Here is a 20,311-nt window from a genome sequence, read left to right on the forward strand (position 1 = left end):
TTGCAGAGATATTACTATTTTTCATTGAGCAGAAGGAGAGCAGTTGAGTCACACCATTCAAAGTCTCCTTTGTTAGCTATGTGGCACAACAACAAACTGAAATTGACTTCAGCAAAGCCACACATTTTCTTCCTTTTGGCAGACTGTTAGTTTTTTTAAAAAGACTATTCTTTATAGCTCATCAAAATTCAGGTCAACTGCACCTGTATTTCCTATTAGTGGCCCAGCAAGGGCACCCACTCTCAGGTTCCAGCTGCCAGCTGTTACCTCTCTTGGGTGGAGACCTGCATCCCCTCTCCCTTCTGACCAGGGTATTTCCAGGCTGTATGGCTCCCTGTCTTCACTGTGTATTTCCCAGCACAGACCAGTTGCCCAAAGACACCTGATTGCTTTCTCTTCAGAGACGGATAACAGGTGTAATTGCTGTAGTTATAAGGTTATATAAAGTATAACTACACAGGACTGCCTATGCAAGCCTACTTTATTCTTAAAGTAAAAAGCACTACAGAGAAAATTTATTAAAAGCAATAAAATAACCTATACACATGCTAATAAGCATACCAGTGTTAATCCCAACCCTAATATGGATTCTGGCAGGATCAGTCCTTCAAACCCCCACCTTCAGGGATTCCTTGTGGTTAGCACTTCATCACAGCTTCAGTTCAGAACAAGCATAGTCATGACATAAGGGGCAATTTGAATATATGGTTCAGGGGTGTTTGATCTGGAGTTTCCAGGAGTAGGTAATTAGCAGATATTGAGTCTCTCTCCCCAAGGTGTATCTTCAACAGGTTGGCTTCCAGAGGAGAATTTGCATCCCCCTCAACCAAGATACTTCTGAGGAAATCCACTTTACACACATTGTTCTAAAAAGACCTTTGAACTCCCTAATACCGTCCAGAGATTGCATTAATCTTGTCTTCCTGCTAAAGATGTTCCATGCAATCTCACAATAGAACATAGACATTTGCATTTCTAATACAATGTACCCCAAGGGTATTAGCTCTAATTCAATCAGGTTTAGCTTAATTCAGAAAGCTTCATTCTGGATATTACAGGATATTGTCAGTCTGCCACAGCTCTCAGCTGTCAGTCAATGGCCTGCCTGAACCCCATTTCCCTCTGGCTTGCTGCACCAACTGACTGACCCAGGTGGCTAACTTCCCAAAAGACATACCCTTCTGGATGGCTAAGAACACATTAGTGTAATTAAAAGCCTAGTTTTAATGATGTCATAATTATGTTGTGGTTTTGTTATTGCTGATGTCTGTTAATATATAGTTTGTTTCTAATTTCAAATGTATAATATATTAACCCTACTCATCATCCTCTTCTGTTCACAAGGGGCTTCCATTACCATAACTGTCCCACTGTCAGTCAGTGAATCAACATTAAAAAGTCTGTCACTACTGTGGATAGTTCCAAGATAATGCTAAAATATGCTCATTCCACTGCTACAACGAGCCTCTGGCTGGTCAACGGATTTTCCTTTAAATCATAGAATCATAGAATAACAGAGTTGGAAGGGACCTCTGGAGGCCATCTAGTCCAACCCCCTGCCCAGAGCAGGACCAATCCCAAGTAAATCATCCCAACCAGGGCTTTGTCAAGCCTGACCTTAAAAACTTCTAAGGAAGGAGATTCCACCACCTCCCTAGGTAACACATTCCAGTGTTTCACCACCCTCCTAGTGAAAAAGTTTTTCCTAATATCCAACCTAAATCTCCCCCACTGCAATTGAGACCATTACTCCTTGTCCTGTCATCTGCTATCACTGAGAATAGTCCATCCTCTTTGGATCCACCTTTCAGGTAGTTAAAAGCAGCTATCAAATCCCCCCTCATTCTTCTCTTCCGTAGACTAAACAATCCCAGTTCCCTCAGCCTCTCCTCATAAGTCATGTGTTCCAGACCCCTAATCATTTTTGTTGCCCTTTGCTGGACTCTCTACAATTTCTCCACATCCTTCTTGTAGTGTGGGGCCCAAAACTGGACACAGTACTCCAGATGAGGCCTCACCAATGTTGAATAGAAGGGAATGATCACGTCCCTCGATCTGCTGGCAATGCCTCTACTTATACACCCCAAAATGCCATTGGCCTTCTTGGCAACAAGGGCACACTGTTGACTCATATCCAGCTTCTCGTCCACTGTCACCCCTAGGTCCTTCTCTGCAGAACTGCTGCCTAGCCATTCAGTCCCTAGTCTGTAGCGGTGCATTGGATTCTTCCGTCCTAAGTGAAGGACTCTGCACTTGTCCTTGTTGAACCTCATCAGATTTCTTTTGGCCCAATCCTCCAATTTGTCCAGGTCCCTCTGTATCCTATCCCTACCCTCCAGCGTATCTACCACTCCTCCCAGTTTAATGTCATCCGCAAACTTGCTGAGGGTGCAATACACACCATCCTCCAGATCGTTAATGAAGATATTGAACAAAACTGGTCCCAGGACCGACCCTTGGGGCACTGCACTAGATACCGGCTGCCAACTAGACACGGAGCCATTGATCACTACCTGTTGAGCCTGACAATCTAGCCAACTTTCTACCCACCTTGTGGAAAATCCATCCAGCCCATACTTCTTTAACTTGCTGACAAGAATACTGTGGGAGACCGTGTCAAAAGCTTTGCTAAAGTCGAGGAATAACACGTCCACTGCTTTCCCTTCATCCACAGAACCAGTTATCTCATCATAGAAGGCAATTAGATTAGTCAGGCATGACTTTCCCTTGGTGAATCCATGCTGACTGTTCCTGATCACTTTCCTCTCCTCTAAGTGCTTCAGAATTGATTCCTTGAGGACAAGCTCAAACAGGTTCACCCTCAGATTCTGAAGTGAGTTACTAATTCAATAAAACAGAAGAACAAAATTATTTTTAAAAGTTAGTTTACAATATGATTAGGATTGTCAGACTCATCCAGTTAAAATATAAAACCAGCCCAAACTTCCACCCCATCTATCCCATACAAACCAAAACTGTTAGTAGTTCAGAGCAGGCTTATTTTTTTTAAACTGTTTTATCTCTCAGTTCTTCACTGCTTGGTTGGGTGTGGGACTGGAATTAGAAAAACTGAAAACCCCAGTGAAAGTTTCCCTAGATGACATTCCCATACAGTACCAGAAATCTCAGCATAGAGCTAGAGATTTAGAGCAGTCTCAGAGAGGGTTAAATTAGCCACCCAGTTTTAGATGTATTCCCCTCCCCTCATTATTATGTTGCTCTCTTCTACTACCCCAAAATCCTGGTTCTTTCAGAGTTCACTGATTGGTCAATTTGATACAAAAAGAGACAAGAAATGTGACTTTTTCATTTGTGCCGTATGTACAGACCTAAGGAAAGGCACTGGTTGCCTAACATATATTAGTCACTTTGTTTATACTACATTAGGTCATTCAACCTAATGCAGGTAGAAATGTAGGGCTCTCACTTGGGTCTAAACTCATAAGGTGCTGTTATGCTTCCAGTATTTACTTGATTACATTCAGAGTTTGCAACAGTACTGTTCAAGTGGTCCTAGTTCTTTTTCTGCCTCCTCATTATTGTTAAAGGTAGTCTGAAAAAGAGAAAATTATTCTGCCATTCCCTCTCCCCCCTCCCCCTTCCCTCCTGCTCTTTATGAGAGCTAAAGAAAGCCTGACAGTGTTTTTCATTAGCACTTTTTTATTATCTTACCAACATCAGGAATAGAAAAACTGGTTTCACTGGAGAACTCCATGGAGGACTAGAAAGCTGGAGTGGGATCTCTCATCCCTCAGTTTAAGGGCATTTAAAGTTTTCCTCCAAAGTGTTTGTTGGGTTTTTTAGTGGTCATTTTTGGAATGAGAGGGAACTTCATCTTTGCAGTCACTGTACTTTTAGTGTTATTTGTCCTGTACCAAAGTGCCTAGGAACCTGAGGTGCCTAGAGCCTGGGACCGGCACTTCTATAAAATAGTTATAAATTGAAATAGTTCAGTCAATCGGGAAAGAAATAATCAGATTCCCTAGAACTCCGGATTCAAATGCCAGCAGGGTTGACTCAGCCTCTCATCTCAGTACCCTACTGTTTACTTTCTGGTCTTTTGGGTGGCACCTTAAAAAGTTAGGACCATTCTTTTCAAAATGTGGGTGCCTAAATCAAGGGCCAAAGTCCATATTCAGGCACCTAAACCAGAGTGACAAGTGAGTTTTTCAGAGATGGCGAGATACTACTCATATCGACTACCCTGGGAGCTGCAGTTGCTCAGGACCTCTGAAAATCAAGCCACACACTGAGGGATTTAAATAAAAAATTAGGTGCCTAACTTCAGACAGGTTTCAGAGTAACAGCCGTGTTAGTCTGTATTCGCAAAAAAGAAAAGGAGTACTTGTGGCACCTTAGAGACTAACCAATTTATTTGAGCATGAGCTTTCATGAGCTACAGCTCACTTCATCGGATGCATGCTGTGGAAACTGCAGCAGACTTTATTTATACACAGAGAATATGAAAAAATACCTCCTCCCACCCCACTGTCCTGCTGGTAATAGCTTATCTAAAGTGATCATCAGGTGGGCCATTTCCAGCACAAATCCAGGTTTTCTCACCCTCCACCCCCCCACACAAATTCACTCTCCTGCTGGTGATAGCCCATCCAAAGTGACAACTCTTTACACAATGTGCATGATAATTAAGTTGGGCCATTTCCTGCACAAATCCAGGTTCTCTCACCCCCTCACCCCCCTCCCAAAAAACACACACACAAACTCACTATCCTGCTGGTAATAGCTCATCCAAAGTGACCATTCTCCCTACAATGTGCATAATTAAGGTGGGCCATTTCCAGCACAAATCCAGGTTTTCTCACATTCCCCCCACCCCCATACACACACACTCACTCTCCTGCTGGTAATAGCTCATCCAAACTGACCACTCTCCAAGTTTAAATCCAAGTTAAACCAGAACATCTGGGGGGGGAGGGGGGGAGGAAAAAACAAGAGCTCATGCTCAAATAAATTGGTTAGTCTCTAAGGTGCCACAAGTACTCCTTTTCTTTTTTAACTTCAGACAATCACAGCTGAAAATTTTGCTTTAACATCCTTTCTTCTCTGCAAGAGCATTCAAGTTCCCATGGCTTTTCTAATAGAAGTAGGGGTTTGCCTTGATGTCCGTGGCCAAAGTATCCTCTTCTGTTACTAGAGAGCAGTGTGCCATGTGCCAGTTGTGTACCTAGCTGCCTTCATCCTGCATTTCACTGGTGCTGTGTGAATTGATGGGGGATGAACATCACTGTAAAAATGCAAAGTATTATTGGCTGTTCCCCTACCTTCCTGTTGCTCCTGCATCTCTTTTCTTTTCTTTCCTCTATTTGAAGGATTTGAAGCCTCTAATTGAAAGAGAGAATAAATAAAGTGATTAGAATGTAATAAAGGTATTCCAGAATCCTACAAAAATGGTGGTAGTCTGCATTCACTGTATTTTAATTTAAAACAGTCAGGCAAAAGTAGTTTTCATCAACTATTGATTTATCAGTATCCTTAATTTCATGATCGCTGTGTTCTAATTAAATAACATTCAAATGTCATAAATTTTATATCCCTCACTTAACATTGACTACAGGGGTTTTTAATGGCTCTCTCGCACCTTCAAATCTCTCACTGTACCAGTACAATCAATATGATTCTCCAGGTTCCCCTGGTTGATGTTGGATTATTGAAGTGCTTTCTGTCCTACTTTGATGTCATGCAGAAATGTAGCCACTTGAGATTTAACTCATAGAGAGCTGGCATTTTTCCAAGTAGCTAGCTACATCAATGCAGCAAGAGAATGTTTACTGGTACATACAATATTTTGGGGTTAATATAGAATGTGAAAGTGTTTAATGAAGAACTAATTTTTATTGGCATAAAGAAAATAATATTGGTTGGGAAAAAATTTATGCTCAATCTCTGTTAATATTCACGATTACAAAGGCTCGTCAGGAGGAAAAAAAAGTGCACAGGATGCACTTCCATGGCAGAAACACAGTTTAAACACACAGGAGAGTGCTATCTATTACTAGGCTGCTTATTCATTTTAAACAAGTAACTTTAAACAACCACTTTTAAAGCAGTCTTTCCTGGGAAGTCTCATTGGCCAGGAGGGTGCCCAGACAGCGTGGTTTACCAATTACCGAACTAAAGCGCCAACCTGAAGCATATTCTCACCAACAACTATACACCACACCATAGTAACTCTAACTCAGGAACCAATCCATGCAACAATCCTCAATACCAACTCTGCCTACATAGCTACACCAGCGACACCATCACAGGACCTAACCAGATCAGCCACACCATCACCGGTTCATTCACCTGCACGTTCACCAATGTAATATACACCATCTTGTGCCAGCAATGCCCCTCTGCTATGTACATCGGCCAAACTGGACAGTCCCTACATAAAAGGATAAATGGACACAAATCAGATATTAGGAATGGCAATATACAAAAACCTGTAGGAGAACACCTCCCTGGACACACAATAGCAGATTTAAAGGTAGCCATCCTGCAGCAAAAAAACTTCAGGACCAGACTTCAAAGAGAAACTGCTGAGCTTCAGTTCATTTGCAAATTTAACACCATCAGCTCAGGATTAAACAAAGACTGTGAATGGCTCGCCAACTACAAAAGCAGTTTCTCCTCCCTTGGTGTTCACACCTCAACTGCTAGAAGAGGGCCACATCCTCCCTGATTGAACTAACCTCGTTATCCCTAGCCTGATTCTTGCTTGCCTCTATTTATATCTGCCTCTGGAAATTTCCACTACATGCATCCGACAAAGTGGGTATTCACGCACGAAAGCTTATGCTCCAATATGTCTGTTAGTCTATAAGGTGCCACAGGACTCTTTGCTGCTTTTACAGATCCAAACTAACATGGCTACCCTTCTGAATCTTAGTAGAGTGGATTTATATGTTTGTATGCAGAATTTACAAACTTAGGCCCTGGTTCTGCATTGGATTTGCTAGCACTGACTCCCAAGCCCACACAGAGTCCTGCTGGCTTCAGTAGGTTTCTGCACTGAAGACGGGCATGTAAAGTACTCTGTTGTTGCTTTGAGGACACTGTCTATAGTTTCTCCAGGTATGGAAGCAGACTGAAGATTTACGTTTTATGTTTTCCCTTTAAAGTGAATTGTCTCCTGATCCTATCAGGAACATCCTCTCAAGACAAATAGATGTATTGGTCTGTTTCACAGAAGAAACCCTGTTATAACAATTAAATTATTTGCGATTCTTATGTAACATGTTTAAATGATTCCTTAAATAGATTAGTTTGAAATGAGAATTTGACCGCTGTGTCCAAATGGTCCAATTTACAAGACTCTGGAGGTTTTATCATAGATTTTTTTTTTTTAGTTCATCTTCTTAAAAATCACACTTCTGTCTGAAATCATATTGCCACAAGTAATGCCTATGATTGCTGTAACTGAACAAGATTAGGAGGAAAGTTCTCTGGGGGTGTGTGCGTGCACACATTTGACTGTACTTTATGCATAGTCAGTTTCACTGTATTCCCTTGTATTATCAAGGACCCAATTCACTTCCCATTGAAGCTAGTGTAAAATGAAGTGTCATGCTTCCATTGCCTTCAGTGAAGTTGGACTGAGACTTTAGTTAGCCAGTTTTTCCCTGTTTGCGTGGGACTTTCATACGGCAATGAAGGGGAGGAAAACATGTAAAAATACAAGAAAAGGTCATTGTAAAACCACAACCATTGCCACGGAAACTCAGCAAATAGTGTAGTAACAAACTATTTTTATAGTTTAGTGAAACTCTTCGGAAAGACTGGATTTCAAGTTGTCAATGTCCCTGTAATCTAATGTGCCTGTTTTCCAAGTTAATGTGGACTATGTGACAAACACCAGCCAGTTACAGACATGAGTCATAATAATGGTTTTTGTTTCTCTTTGTTTCAGTTGTTCGAGTTCATGAATTTCTTGGCTGAGAATGTCATCTTCTGTTACATGGGGCTTGCATTATTCACATTCCAAAATCATATATTTAATGCTCTCTTTATATTTGGGGCATTTGTATCCTTTGCTTTAAGTATCTTCAAAAATGACTGTTTGGGGTGAAAAAAATTAAAATCAAGTAAACAAAAGTCTTTTTAAAATGCTAAAAATAAATTCTTTGTAGGGTTCAAATTGAAGAGGAAGGCAGGCATTTGGCTTTGTTTTAATATGTACATTTCAGTAACTCACTTAATGGACCTAAAGAGATGATTTGTTGGCATGAACCATAACATTTTGCAGACCTGTTGCAATGTGCAAAGCTTAAGGCAAATCTCTCATTTCTTACATTCTTTTTATATACATGGAACTCCCACTGATGTTGATGTCATATAGGCCGAGACATGGAGGTTTTGCCCTTAGTTCTTTCATGTTTCCTCAGTGCCACGTATCAGTCTGGAATGCCATACAATGACTCCTTCCCCCTGCCCTCCCCAAACAAAAGCCCTTTGCTTGTTATTTTTTGATGAATTGCACTAGCTTCACAAACAGGGACTTTACTGCTTGCTTGCTTGCATTTACTTTTAGATGTAACTTCCAAATTGATATTAAAACCCAATTTATGGCTCCCCTAGTACAGGTTATTTTAGAGGGCAGAAAGGACTCAAGGAGCCTGGTACCCCCATAACTACACAGAGGCAAATATAATATGACTGTCCCTAACCTAAGCAATGGAGGACTGCTAGAGCTGACAGCAGCAAAGGGACCATGACCCATGAACCAGCCAACAAGCTGGTTCAAGGCTATGCTAGACAGACATACAGGGGCTATGTGATCTACAAGTGTAGTAACTGCTGTGTGTGCTCTCCCAAACCCCTAACAGCACTGTGCCTGCTCCTGGACTCTGCAGGCATAATGCTTCCAGACACTCAGGTGCATCACCTCCTCTTTCATCCACAACATGTCTCAGGCTTACAGCCATAATTGAGCCCTAGGATTTACAAGGTGAGGGTAGGGAGGAACCTCCTTAGGAGCAAGGTTTCCATATAGAATTAGTTGTGATTTTTTTCTCCTGATTTTTCTAAAATATCTATTCAGGAAACTTTTTGTACTAGATACACAGAGGGATAAAATAAAAATCCCTTTCTAAAGTCTACACAAGGGAAAAAAAAAGGAAAGACATGAAGATAAAGATATGCCCCACACGAATTGTGAGGAAAGAAGACGGTAATCATGTCCAAAAATACATCTAGCCTTCCTAAATTGCCATTGAAGGAGATAATGCCATTTCCATTGGAATAATTTATGGTGTGCATTTTACTGAAGGGTTGAAGATGTAGTCATGTGATGAGTCAATGAACAGTGAGTGAAGTGATGTACAGGATAAGGAGCTCAAAACTAAGATGGTTGAAGAGAGCCAAACTCTGCCCCTAAATGGGTCTATAATGAAACTGGCAAGATTGTGGCTGGATAGCTAAAATCTGAAATTATGAATTATGCTCAACAATCATTTAATAGTGTGTTTATTCTAACTTCATGTTCAAGATATTCACCTGGAGAAAGTTTATTAGCTCAGTTTTCCTGTTTCCCCATGGCCATTTTCCTCAGCATCTCACATTTAACCTTATAGGTGGCAATTTTCATAGCAAGAGCATGCAACATATACCCACTTTCTTTCATTCTGAATTTGGGTCGAAAACAAAAGATTCCCAGGAACTTTCAACACATGATGATGTTTTCAGGTAAGTGCCACTATACTTTTGTATCTACGTTTTCTAACACCTGACCTAGAATAAAGGCAGAGAAAGTTATTTTCTGGCAAGAAGACAAAAGGTCTAAATACGCACGTGCAGGCTGAGCCAAAGCCCATTGAAGTCAATGACAGACTTTGAATAGTTCCATGATCATTTAGGTGCTTGTGTGTAAATGTGTATTAATTATTTTAGTTACCTATGAAGCAAAATAATGTAGGAAACCCATTACTTAGGTTACCCATTTCAAAACTCATTGTCCATCTCCATCTCGCAACATCCTTTCCTATTTTGGGAATATTTTATTCCAGTGTTAGGCACCCAAACTACTCCTGGTAGTATGCTTATGTTACACGCAAGGAAATTAATTTCCTGTACTGTCTCTTTCTTAGAGAGGGTGGTATTCTTCATAGATACCCACTCACCAATCATGTGATCTCCCACCACTCTCCCTAACTTAAAGATCATTTTTACTCTGAAAAGTGACTGTAAAAATAACAGCTTTTTATTCAATAGGCCTGCTCCTTCTATGGATTCAGTCTAATAGCTGACTGCTTTACTTACTAACCTAAAGTTGTAGTGATTTTAACAGCTGTTAGTACTGCAGAACCAAAGCAGATCTGGAGAGGGTGCTGAATTCTATTCTGATTTGTGCATCATGCACAGAATTATTAAATCCCAACTGCAATCTCTTTATTCCTAGACATACATGATGCAGAAATATCTCAGCTTGACTCTCTGATTGCAGGGAAGGTTTGTAGGATTGGCTGGTAGAACACCCCCCCCCAAAAAACCACAACATTTTTCACTTGTTAAATGAGCTCATTTGACCTTTGAGAGAGATGAATATGGAACACAGTGCCATTTTTGCAAAGTTGCTTTCCAGCGTGGAACTATACCCCAGGCAAGTTTCTGAAGCGTTCTTCCAAAGCTACAATACATGCTTCCCCATACTTCTCCATCAATTGGTCTCATTTCTGACTTGAAAGAACCGTGCCTTTAGGGGAGAGATGTTAGTTCATTTCCACGCCCACTCATCCTCTTCACTAAAACTACCAATGATATTGCCAATTAATGCCCGGTGGATGCGGGGGAAGGGCCGATTGTGATGTAGACACTTATCCATTAGGAACTGGATTTCAGACCTCCTGTTCATTTCAAATAGACAGCTATGTGGCAATTATATGGTAACAGTTTCTGTTAGCTAGCATCCTGAGCTGGATTCATTTCAGCAATATAGAGATGAAAGTCTCCATATCTGGTTAATTACCAATCTCCTGACCCATGTATTCCCTTGGTTCTTGTAAATTTCTACTTCTGGCTTTTGGATCCCATTTTCCCCTTGATTTTTCTTTGAAAGCAGAGTATGGATTGAAGGATTTTAGAATAACTTTTTCTTCATCTTTCACTTTTATTTTGTCCAATCTAATCTCACATTCCACAGAACCAGAAGTGGAAAGGTCATCTGTAGCCAACAACTGAGAGTGAGAACTCTCACTTGTGCATTCGGTTTCACTTTTCAACTAATATCTGTCAGAGAACTGAAAATGCCAATATTTAAAGCTCCCGATATATGTAGTACTTTATTTCAAAAACAATCAGAATGCGAATTCTTAAATGTCTTTACATTAAAATATTTTATTTCATTAAGATAAAAATGTTTTCATAAAAGCAAATGACATATTGCAAGTAGGGCAGTAACACTGATTAACTGCACTTCTCACATGCTTCTCACACTGCCTTAAGCTTCATGCATCACAACATTCTCAAGGCATGCGGGTTTCCAATATAATTGTACCCCGGTGTGTGTTAACAACTATAGCCCACAGTCACCTAGTGTCTTCACATACAGAATAAACAGTATAAACTGAGTACAGCTATATACAGAGAAAATGATGATTTCAAGAAAGACAAGCACATTTCTAAGTCCACTAAACCAGGGTAGAGTTTGGCCTCAAAGGTACAGATACATTTTCTAGGTAAAAGGTCTTCAGACCTCCTCCAGTGATTGCAATTGACGGTATATAGAACTAAACTTAATTTTTGGCTCTTCTCAATTAAAATCAAGAAGCTCATGAGAGGAACTGTAATGAATTCTGCAAAGCCTCATAAACCAAAGGATGGATAGATACTTGGAGACCTTTTTGATGAGTGGTTTTTTTGGGTATACACACACTTACCACGAAATTCATCCAGAGTTTATCATGGCCTACGATGGAGTATACAAACCCCACACTAGGCTGGAAGAAGTTAAACAGTACTGGGGCCAGCTAGCCCCTTCCTCCAGTCCTGCAGAGCATGTTCCAACTGGGCAGGGTTGAAAAGGGAGCAACCCAGCTCAGAAGGGAGAGGCTGAGGAGGACAGACCTACCCTGAAGGCTCCTGGCAGATGGGTTGAAGAAGCCTCTCTGAGGGAATAGGACTATATGATGAGCCTGGTTGGGGTTGACAGTTTGGTTTATTTTTCTTTTACCTTGTCTGGGGCCAGAAACTGAGTGAGGAAAACAGTGATAGGAAGTGACCCATGGAGGGTAACTCAGAGGGCCACTTGGAGGTCAAATGCTGCTGATCCTCCTAGGACCCTGGGTTGGAGCCTGGTGGAGAAGGTGGGCCTGGACTTCCCTACCACCACCCCCACTACTGGGTGGGCGCTAACCACTACTACATCCAGCCCACCAAATACCCTATTACATGGCCCTTTAGGGGCTTAGAGCACCAGGACTTGCAAACTTTACATCAAATCATAAGTCTTGATCTGCCATCCTTACTCACATTGCAGAGTGAGGTATTCCTGAAGTATTCCCATTGATTTCCCCTTAATTCCAGTAGGACTATCCTATTCTATTTAGGTTTCTATACCCTGCTCATCACCATAATATCTGAGCACCTTCTGGTAGTGTATGAAGCCATGTGGTTGCACATCTGTCTCATAGTGTTTGTTTTCTAACCTGCTCCCCAGAGGTGCGTCTTGTTTTGCTAGGGTGTATCTTTTACTTATTTACACACACCCACGCAGACCCCTATTGCTATGTGTTTATATTAGAGAAGGCAAAGTCCAAGAAATTTTGTTCAATATCTTCATAAATGATCTGGAGGATGGTGTGGATTGCACTCTCAGCAAATTTGCGGATGATACTAAACTGGGAGGAGTGGTAGATACGCTGGAGGGCAGGGATAGGGGGGACCTAGACAAATTGGAGGATTGGGCCAAAAGAAATCTGATGAGGTTCAATAAGGATAAGTGCAGGGTCCTGCACTTAGGACGGAAGAACCCAATGCACAGCTACAGACTAGGGACCGAATGGCTAGGCAGCAGTTCTGCGGAAAAGGACCTAGGAGTGACAGTGGACGAGAAGCTGGATATGAGTCAGCAGTGTGCCCTTGTTGCCAAGAAGGCCAATGGCATTTTGGGGTGTATAAGTAGGGGCATAGCGAGCAGATCGAGGGACGTGATCGTTCCCCTCTATTCAACATTGGTGAGGCCTCTTCTGGAGTACTGTGTCCAGTTTTGGGCCCCACACTACAAGAAGGATGTGGATAAATTGGAGAGAGTCTGGCGAAGGGCAACAAAAATGATTAGGGGTCTGGAACACATGACTTATGAGGAGAGGCTGAGGGAACTGGGATTGTTTAGTCTGCAGAAGAGAAGAATGAGGGGGGATTTGATAGCTGCTTTCAACTACCTGAGAGGTGGTTCCAGAGAGGATGGTTCTAGACTATTCTCAGTGGTAGAAGAGGACAGGACAAGGAGTAATGGTCTCAAGTTGCAGTGGGGGAGGTTTAGGTTGGATATTAGGAAAAACTTTTTCACTAGGAGGGTGGTGAAACACTGGAATGCGTTACCTAGGGAGGTGGTGGAATCTCCTTCCTTAGAAGTTTAAGGTCAGGCTTGACAAAGCCCTGGCTGGGATGATTTAATTGGGGATTGGTCTTGCTTTGAGCAGGGGGTTGGATAGATGACCTCCTGAGGTCCCTTCCAACCCTGATATTCTATGATTCTATGAAATGTGCCTTGCACTTGAAGTGCAAAGTTGTAAGGTTTATGATAGTCCTTAGTTCCTGTAGGAGTTCATTCCACAACCTTGGACTGTTCCCCAAAAAGTTCTGTCCCTTGCACAGACTAGCCTTCTTGTTGTCGAGGGTTTCATTGTGCCAGAGGAGTGTAGTTGTCACCCCAGTCTTTGTCCAGGAGCTTTAGATGGTCTTTTAGATATCCTGGGCCTGGGCCATGGAGCGCTGTGAAGGTAAGGACTAAGACCTTGAACTGGATTCAGTATTCATGGGAAGCCAGTATAGAGAGTGGAGGTCAGGTCTGATGTGTTCCTGATGTCCATTTCTGATGCCTTCAACCCAGTGCTCTGAGGGTGGCATTGGCATTGGAATCATCCAGGGGTGATGCTTTCCAGGATTGTGAGGCACCTTGCTACCACATGCCCTTAGCATGAGGAAGCCTTATCCATGCCTACTGGGGGTCAGCTCCCCAACTCCACTGGCCACGGACAACACAAACACTTCCCTCTAGGCCTTGCTGGTTTTTGTTTGTTTTTAAACAGTTTAGCAATTGTCACACTCCAACCCTTGATCCTGCCAAGCATCTCCCTGCAGTGTCCAGCCCCTAGTCCACTGGACACTCTCAGTATTCACAGATTTGCTGCTTCCAGAGAAACAGGACATGCCACCTAACCAATTCCGCCACACATCACCACTCTGCTTAACGCCCAGCACTTAGATATGTTTATAGTGAAAACAAATATGTTTAACAAAGCATAGTTTCAATAGCAAGTAGAAGTGTTGGAAACAAATGGTTACATATGAAATAGAATCATAACGTGCATTCTAGAGCCTAGACTTTAATATCTAGATACTCTCATGCCTCATAGAGTAATAGTCACCCAAAATCCTGGCAGTGCTGTGGCCAGGTTTGGCTGTGGCCTCCTTTCGTGAGATAGACATGCTGTCAGCTTGCCTCTTGCGTGAAAGATCCTGTGTGTTTCTTTGCCTCCCTAGATTTACCAGTCCCGTCCTTTGTCTTTATTCCTAAACAGAACACCCCATGCTGTTTGCTTAATCCTGTCAATCTCTACTCTTTTTTTTGTGTCTCAGTCTATGAATAGGCGTACAGTACACAAATGACCAGACAAGGAGATAGGTGTCTGTTATCTTGGAAGAATCTCTTTCAGGTGATAACCTGTCTTAATTCCAAGACCTTAAGAACATAATTTTAGCATAGATATCTAACTCCTTAAATATTATCTGTACATACATTTTGCAATGATTACAATGACAAGCGGGCTACTTGCTCTGGGTAGAGACCTTGCATGCTATCCTTTGGTGAACTGCTATGCAGATATGACCCAGTTCCCCGTAAAACCCTATACACATTGTGTCTTCTGCAAGTTGTCACCAAAAGGTCCCTGGGTCACACAGGCACTACTTGAGTTTTAAACAAAACATGTGCCCAGTTAGTATGTGACTGAGTTGTAGCCACCTGTCTTTTTCCAATATCTCTATTGGTCTTCAGCTGTGCTTTTCTGTTTTGCCCTGTCCTGTTTACCAGTGGGAGGCTTGTAGGACATCTGCTGCAAAGCCAGGGCAGCCCAGCTACTGCACTAATGATGTAATTGGCAGAGGGCAGGAAGTATCAGTAGGGCTGAGCGTGAAAGACAACACACAGAAGAAAAAGAAAAAAGTGTGTACACAAGTTGGCATATATACACATATGCACCCAGTATTAAAGTGAACTTCTGTAGACGCTAGTGGGAGGGAAGTGTTCCCCCAGATTTCTAAAGAAGTGGTTGATAGGTGGGAGAAAATTGGGCAATGAGTGAAAAAACTAATAGTGTGTGAGATTGAGACCCCCAGAAGTACATACAGAATGTCGTCTTGTCAGGTGAATTCCCCTCATTCCATACATGAGAGAGCTAGGCAGCCCTGCAGCCTGTTCCTCTGGGCCCCACACAGGGCTCTCTGTGGGTGTGAAGGTCATATGAGGTGTGTGCAGGGACTGGGTGGGGTGGGGCAAGTTGGACACACGTCATCCTTCAGCCCCATGGAGCTTACGTAGAAAAGCTATTACAGGTTTTCCTTGGAGCCCCTCCCCTGCTGTAGGATCCCTTTTTAAACAAAGTCTCCAGCTATACAGACCCACCCAAGTAGTGGTAGCTGTGTTGCAGCGGAGTCCTGCTGCCAGAGGGGACAGCAGGGGTGCCAGGAAACAACAGAAATGTGGAGCAGTTGTCAATATGGTGTATCCCAAATCCCTAAGTGTTGATGAGGGGGAATCGCTCAGCAAAGGGTTCCTTCGAGAGTTCCTTCCACTGAGCTTTATCACAGGGAGGGGGTGATACAGCCCATTGAATGTTTGAGTTGTGAGAAGTAAAACCATCTAGAAGGGAGCTGAGAGATCCTTCTTTCAATAAACTGTGTGTGTGTGTCTTAAATGATTTAATTCTGACTGTTAAGTATTAAGTTTCTTCGTACAAAAAGAAAAGTGTCTTGGCAAAAGTTTTTCCAACATACGTGCTAGCATAGACATGGCCTAAATCATTTGAATTGCTGGAGTGTTTTCTAAATGGAAGTTGCTTGAAAAGAAGATTTGTTTCTAGAGTGCAGCAGTACACACAGCTGTGAAAGCTTTCACCAAGGTACAGAACAAATAACTCAGTGCATCTCTGACTGGCTCTTAACTGATAGACAAAGAAGCTTTCATTCCTCTGGCCTGGTCTACACTGAGGGGGAGTAGGGAAAAATTGACCGAAGATACGCAACTTCAGCTACGAGAATAGCATAGCTGAAGTCCATGTATCTTAGATCGACTTAGAGTCACTTACTTTGCATCCTCGCAGCGTGGGATCGACGGCTGCCGCTCCCCCAGCGACGCCACTTCCGCCTCTCGCCCTGGTGGAGTTCCGGAGTTGACAGCAGAGTGATCGGGGATCAATCACTACCTGTGGCCCCAGGCAGAGCAGCCATAAGTGCTAATTAGACTTCTGGAGAAGCAAACCGAAGTAGCTAAAATACTGGAATAACATTTAAAAAGCTGTTGTCCTTAACTAAACAATAGCTGTTCTTTTAGCTGAAGAATTGCAGCTATTACAGGAAATATGACTTTTAGTCCCATTACTGACTTCTCCCTAGGAGTTAGTACACAAGCTGTTTGTGGACAGAAACATGTTATGAGCAAGGTTCCACCAGAGTTTCTGAAGCAGTACTGAACACACTCTGCTCCTGCCTACTCAGGGAGTTAAACCATCATCTACATCCATTGCTGAGATCATCATTGTTATCCAAGGTTGACCCTGGGATTTTCAAAAGTGCTCAGTATTGGCCTAATTGCTCACTGATGTCAGTGAGGGATTTACCTTTGACTGCAATAGGAGCAAAGTGAGGTCCACCGAGAGTACTTTCAAAAGTCTCACCCTAAATTTCCTCGGGGAGACAAAGTTCAGATTTTCTTCCTACTTCTCTGACCTCTCATTCCTTCTTCCATGACCACATAATCTAAGTTGCCTGACATGGCCAGGCGCCACATACTAATCAGTCATAATCATTATAGCTTGATTACAGACTTGATAAAATTTAACAGCAAAAAACATTGCAATATTTAAGGTTGCTATACTCACAGTTCATGAAATCTCTGAACTAAATGTATACAGGTCAGATATGCCACTGTATATAAACATCTTTAACTCTATTCCTATATCCCTATCTGGCCTCAAATCCCTCTTAAACCACTCCCCTAAGATTGTAACCAGTCTGGGCTACAAATTCCCACAAAGCAGCATGCATATGCTGCATACAGCTCATAGAACCAATCATAGATTATTCTCCTGCTCACCCACCCATTCATTATGCTAAGCATCTTACCCTTCATATCCAGACCCGTGACTTGACCCTCCTTTGTCTCATCTGTGCTCCTTGATCAGAGCACCTGTCACAAGGTTCTCTACTCACCGCTGGGGGCAGGCATTTCTTTGCGGCTCACTTGAGGATTAACTCTCGACCAGGCTCCTCTTACTGTTGTTCACCCTTTGCGTGCTTCTCTCTCTGATTCTCTGGACTTGGTTGCTCCTTCTTCATGGGTTGGCCCTCCGTCCAGGTCACTATAGTTTTCCCCTTTCTGGGGTATCAAAGTTTCTCCATACAAACTGTCTCAGGCAGTCTTCTAGTTCATTGCTAAGACTGTGCCACTTTCCCAGTGGCAGGAGGAACACAGGTCTGCCCACTACTCCAGATTCCAGTTCAGGGACTCTTGAATCCATGGCCAACTCTGCACTGTCCTAAGCCTTGCTGTTATTTCCCTGAGCTGTTTCCAACTCCACCATCTCTCTGGGTATGCCCATCCCTCAGGGGCAGGCTCACAGAGATCTACTTTCCCTCTGGGTTTTCTCTTTTTCCCTCTCTAAGCCCAGTGAGAAACTGCAGCCGCCTCCTGCCCTCGCTGCATGGCTTTATGTGAGCTAGACCTGCTTCTGCTCAGCTGGGCTCCATCCTTAATCAGGGATTGCTTTATCAAGCCTAATTCTCCTCTAGGTATGGTCTAACTGATCAATTAATCCCTTCTGAGCCGCATTGACCCTTTTGTGCTAGTGTGGGGTGAACACCCCATCACACAACCATAACATATCACATCTTGTTTTCCATACTCAGAGCAGAAACAGCAACTTTCCCCTATCCATTGTTCCACTAGGAGGCAAAATGCCCTAGTCTAGCCCATTTCCCCATAGTATATGTACTGAAAATCCCACTGTACTGCACCTTCTTTGTCCACTTTTCTGCTGTAAGTCAGAGACCCCACTTTCCAAATATAGACCATAGATTCACCTTTCTCGCACACTCTCTCTCTTACTCATGTGCACACATTTACGTATGTGCGTGCGCACACACACACACACACACACACCCTCCCTCTGTTCTGCAAAGCTTTGGAGCATCTTAGGTTTCCCATAGACTTCCTAACTTACTAATTGGGCCGACCAGGAGCGTGTGCAGAAATTTAACGTTGATCCCTTTTAGGGGGACATGTTCTGTGCCTCCCCACCCCAGGTCTGACAGGAGCTAGCTCTTCCCTTCTTCCCACCCCCCACTCCAAAAGGAGCTCACTCTTCCCTCCCTTCCTCCATCCCCCTCCTAAACTAAGGGAACCAGATCTGCATATAATATTCCATGTGCTGTGGCACCAGGGCTATGGAGAGCAGCACTATCAGCTCCCTAGTTTTACATGAGGTCTTTTGTGTTGGTGTTCAGTTGGTGACACTCTTCCCAGTGAGTCAATAATAAACCAACACCCAAATATGGTGTATAGGGTAGATTAAAAAGTAAGAACAAGCACTCCCAAGCTCCAGAGATGTTAAATCTGGTGTCACTGACAAATTTCAATTGAGATTATTCCGTTTTGCTTGTACGTGTGATGCTTCTGCTTTTGATTGGATACAGAATCCTTCATTTGTTGTACAAAATGTTGCACACTGTTGCTTGCGCTGTTAAACGGCTGCCACGTTCTACTCCAAAGATTATTACATTTCTGCAGTGGGTGAAATGTTCCCCATATAATCCTTACCCACCTTGCGAGGGTGATTGATATGAGGCTTAATTTGTTAATATTTGCAAAATGCTTTGTGCCCTTCATAAGAATTGTTATATTCATTTAAATGTTCTCTTTGCATTGATTTTTGTGTTTCTCTTGAAAAACTAATAAAGATTTTTTTTTTTTAAGATAAAAGGAAAGCATTAGGGAAGTTCAAAATATTTCTATTATGCCCCACAAATAGTGCTTTAGTTTTTGTTTTTTTGTCTTGTAATATATCATACTATGAGGTCCTTTTTGTTTGCTTATTACAACCCTAGGGGGCTTTTTTAAACTCAAAGTTAGCTGTTTCCCCCCATTTGTATCTTTTGCTATTGATTCAGTCTCTGTAGGTGGATACATTTTACATTTATTGTAACATTTCAAATGCCATGCTATATAATAGTTTTAAAACTGCATTTATTGTGCATCTTCTATAGCAGGCATTTAAACCTCTCTCTAAAAACTACTTATTAGTCTTTATTTCTTGTGCTTGTTCTTAGCACAAAAATGATTTTTTAAATGATTATATTTCACTTGGCCACAAACAAGGAATGTCCTAATGGACCACATTCTGATATCCTCATTCATGTTAACTCCTACTTAATTCCATCAATGAGACTACCCAAAGGATTATGGTGCTACTTAACATGAATAAGGGTGTCAGAGTCTGGCTGTTGGAGATTATTCCTGACATAAAGAACTATATGGATATAAAACAAATGTCTGATTAGTCTGTAAATATCAGGATGGTTTCATTGTGAAATTCTGCAAAGCTGATTGTGTGTGAGTCAAATACCGTCACATCAATTAAATGTGATTTAGTGTCAGTTACTGGAAGGCTCATAGTCTGACTATTTGTAGTGTGTGCGACTTTAATATATAAAATGTCTGCTTTTTTGTTTGAAATATGAGGCCATAGTCAAAAAATGTTTTTTATCACTTGAGAAATTTCAAATGGTGGGAGGGCTCCCCTTTTCTTTTCTCCTTTTTTCCTTTTATTTTTTAATTTGAACAGAGATTTCCCAATATCTAATTTCTCAGTGA

The 20,311-nt window shown here is 42.1% G+C and overlaps 1 protein-coding gene across 1 annotated transcript in view; it reads left to right on the forward strand.

Annotated features, from left to right (window-relative positions):
- Nucleotides 1-20,311, forward strand: part of SLC9A9 (solute carrier family 9 member A9) — a 321,809-nt gene that overhangs the window by 169,636 nt on the left and 131,862 nt on the right. The window contains exons 10-11 of the mRNA XM_084638813.1: nt 7,916-8,029; nt 9,579-9,690. Of these exons, the coding sequence (XP_084494939.1) occupies nt 7,916-8,029; nt 9,579-9,690 (226 nt within the window). The remainder of the gene's footprint in view (nt 1-7,915; nt 8,030-9,578; nt 9,691-20,311) is intronic.

This window comes from Lepidochelys olivacea (genome assembly GCF_965140295.1).
Source record: "Lepidochelys olivacea isolate rLepOli2 genome assembly, chromosome: 9".
In the NCBI taxonomy this organism is placed as follows: domain Eukaryota; kingdom Metazoa; phylum Chordata; order Testudines; family Cheloniidae; genus Lepidochelys; species Lepidochelys olivacea.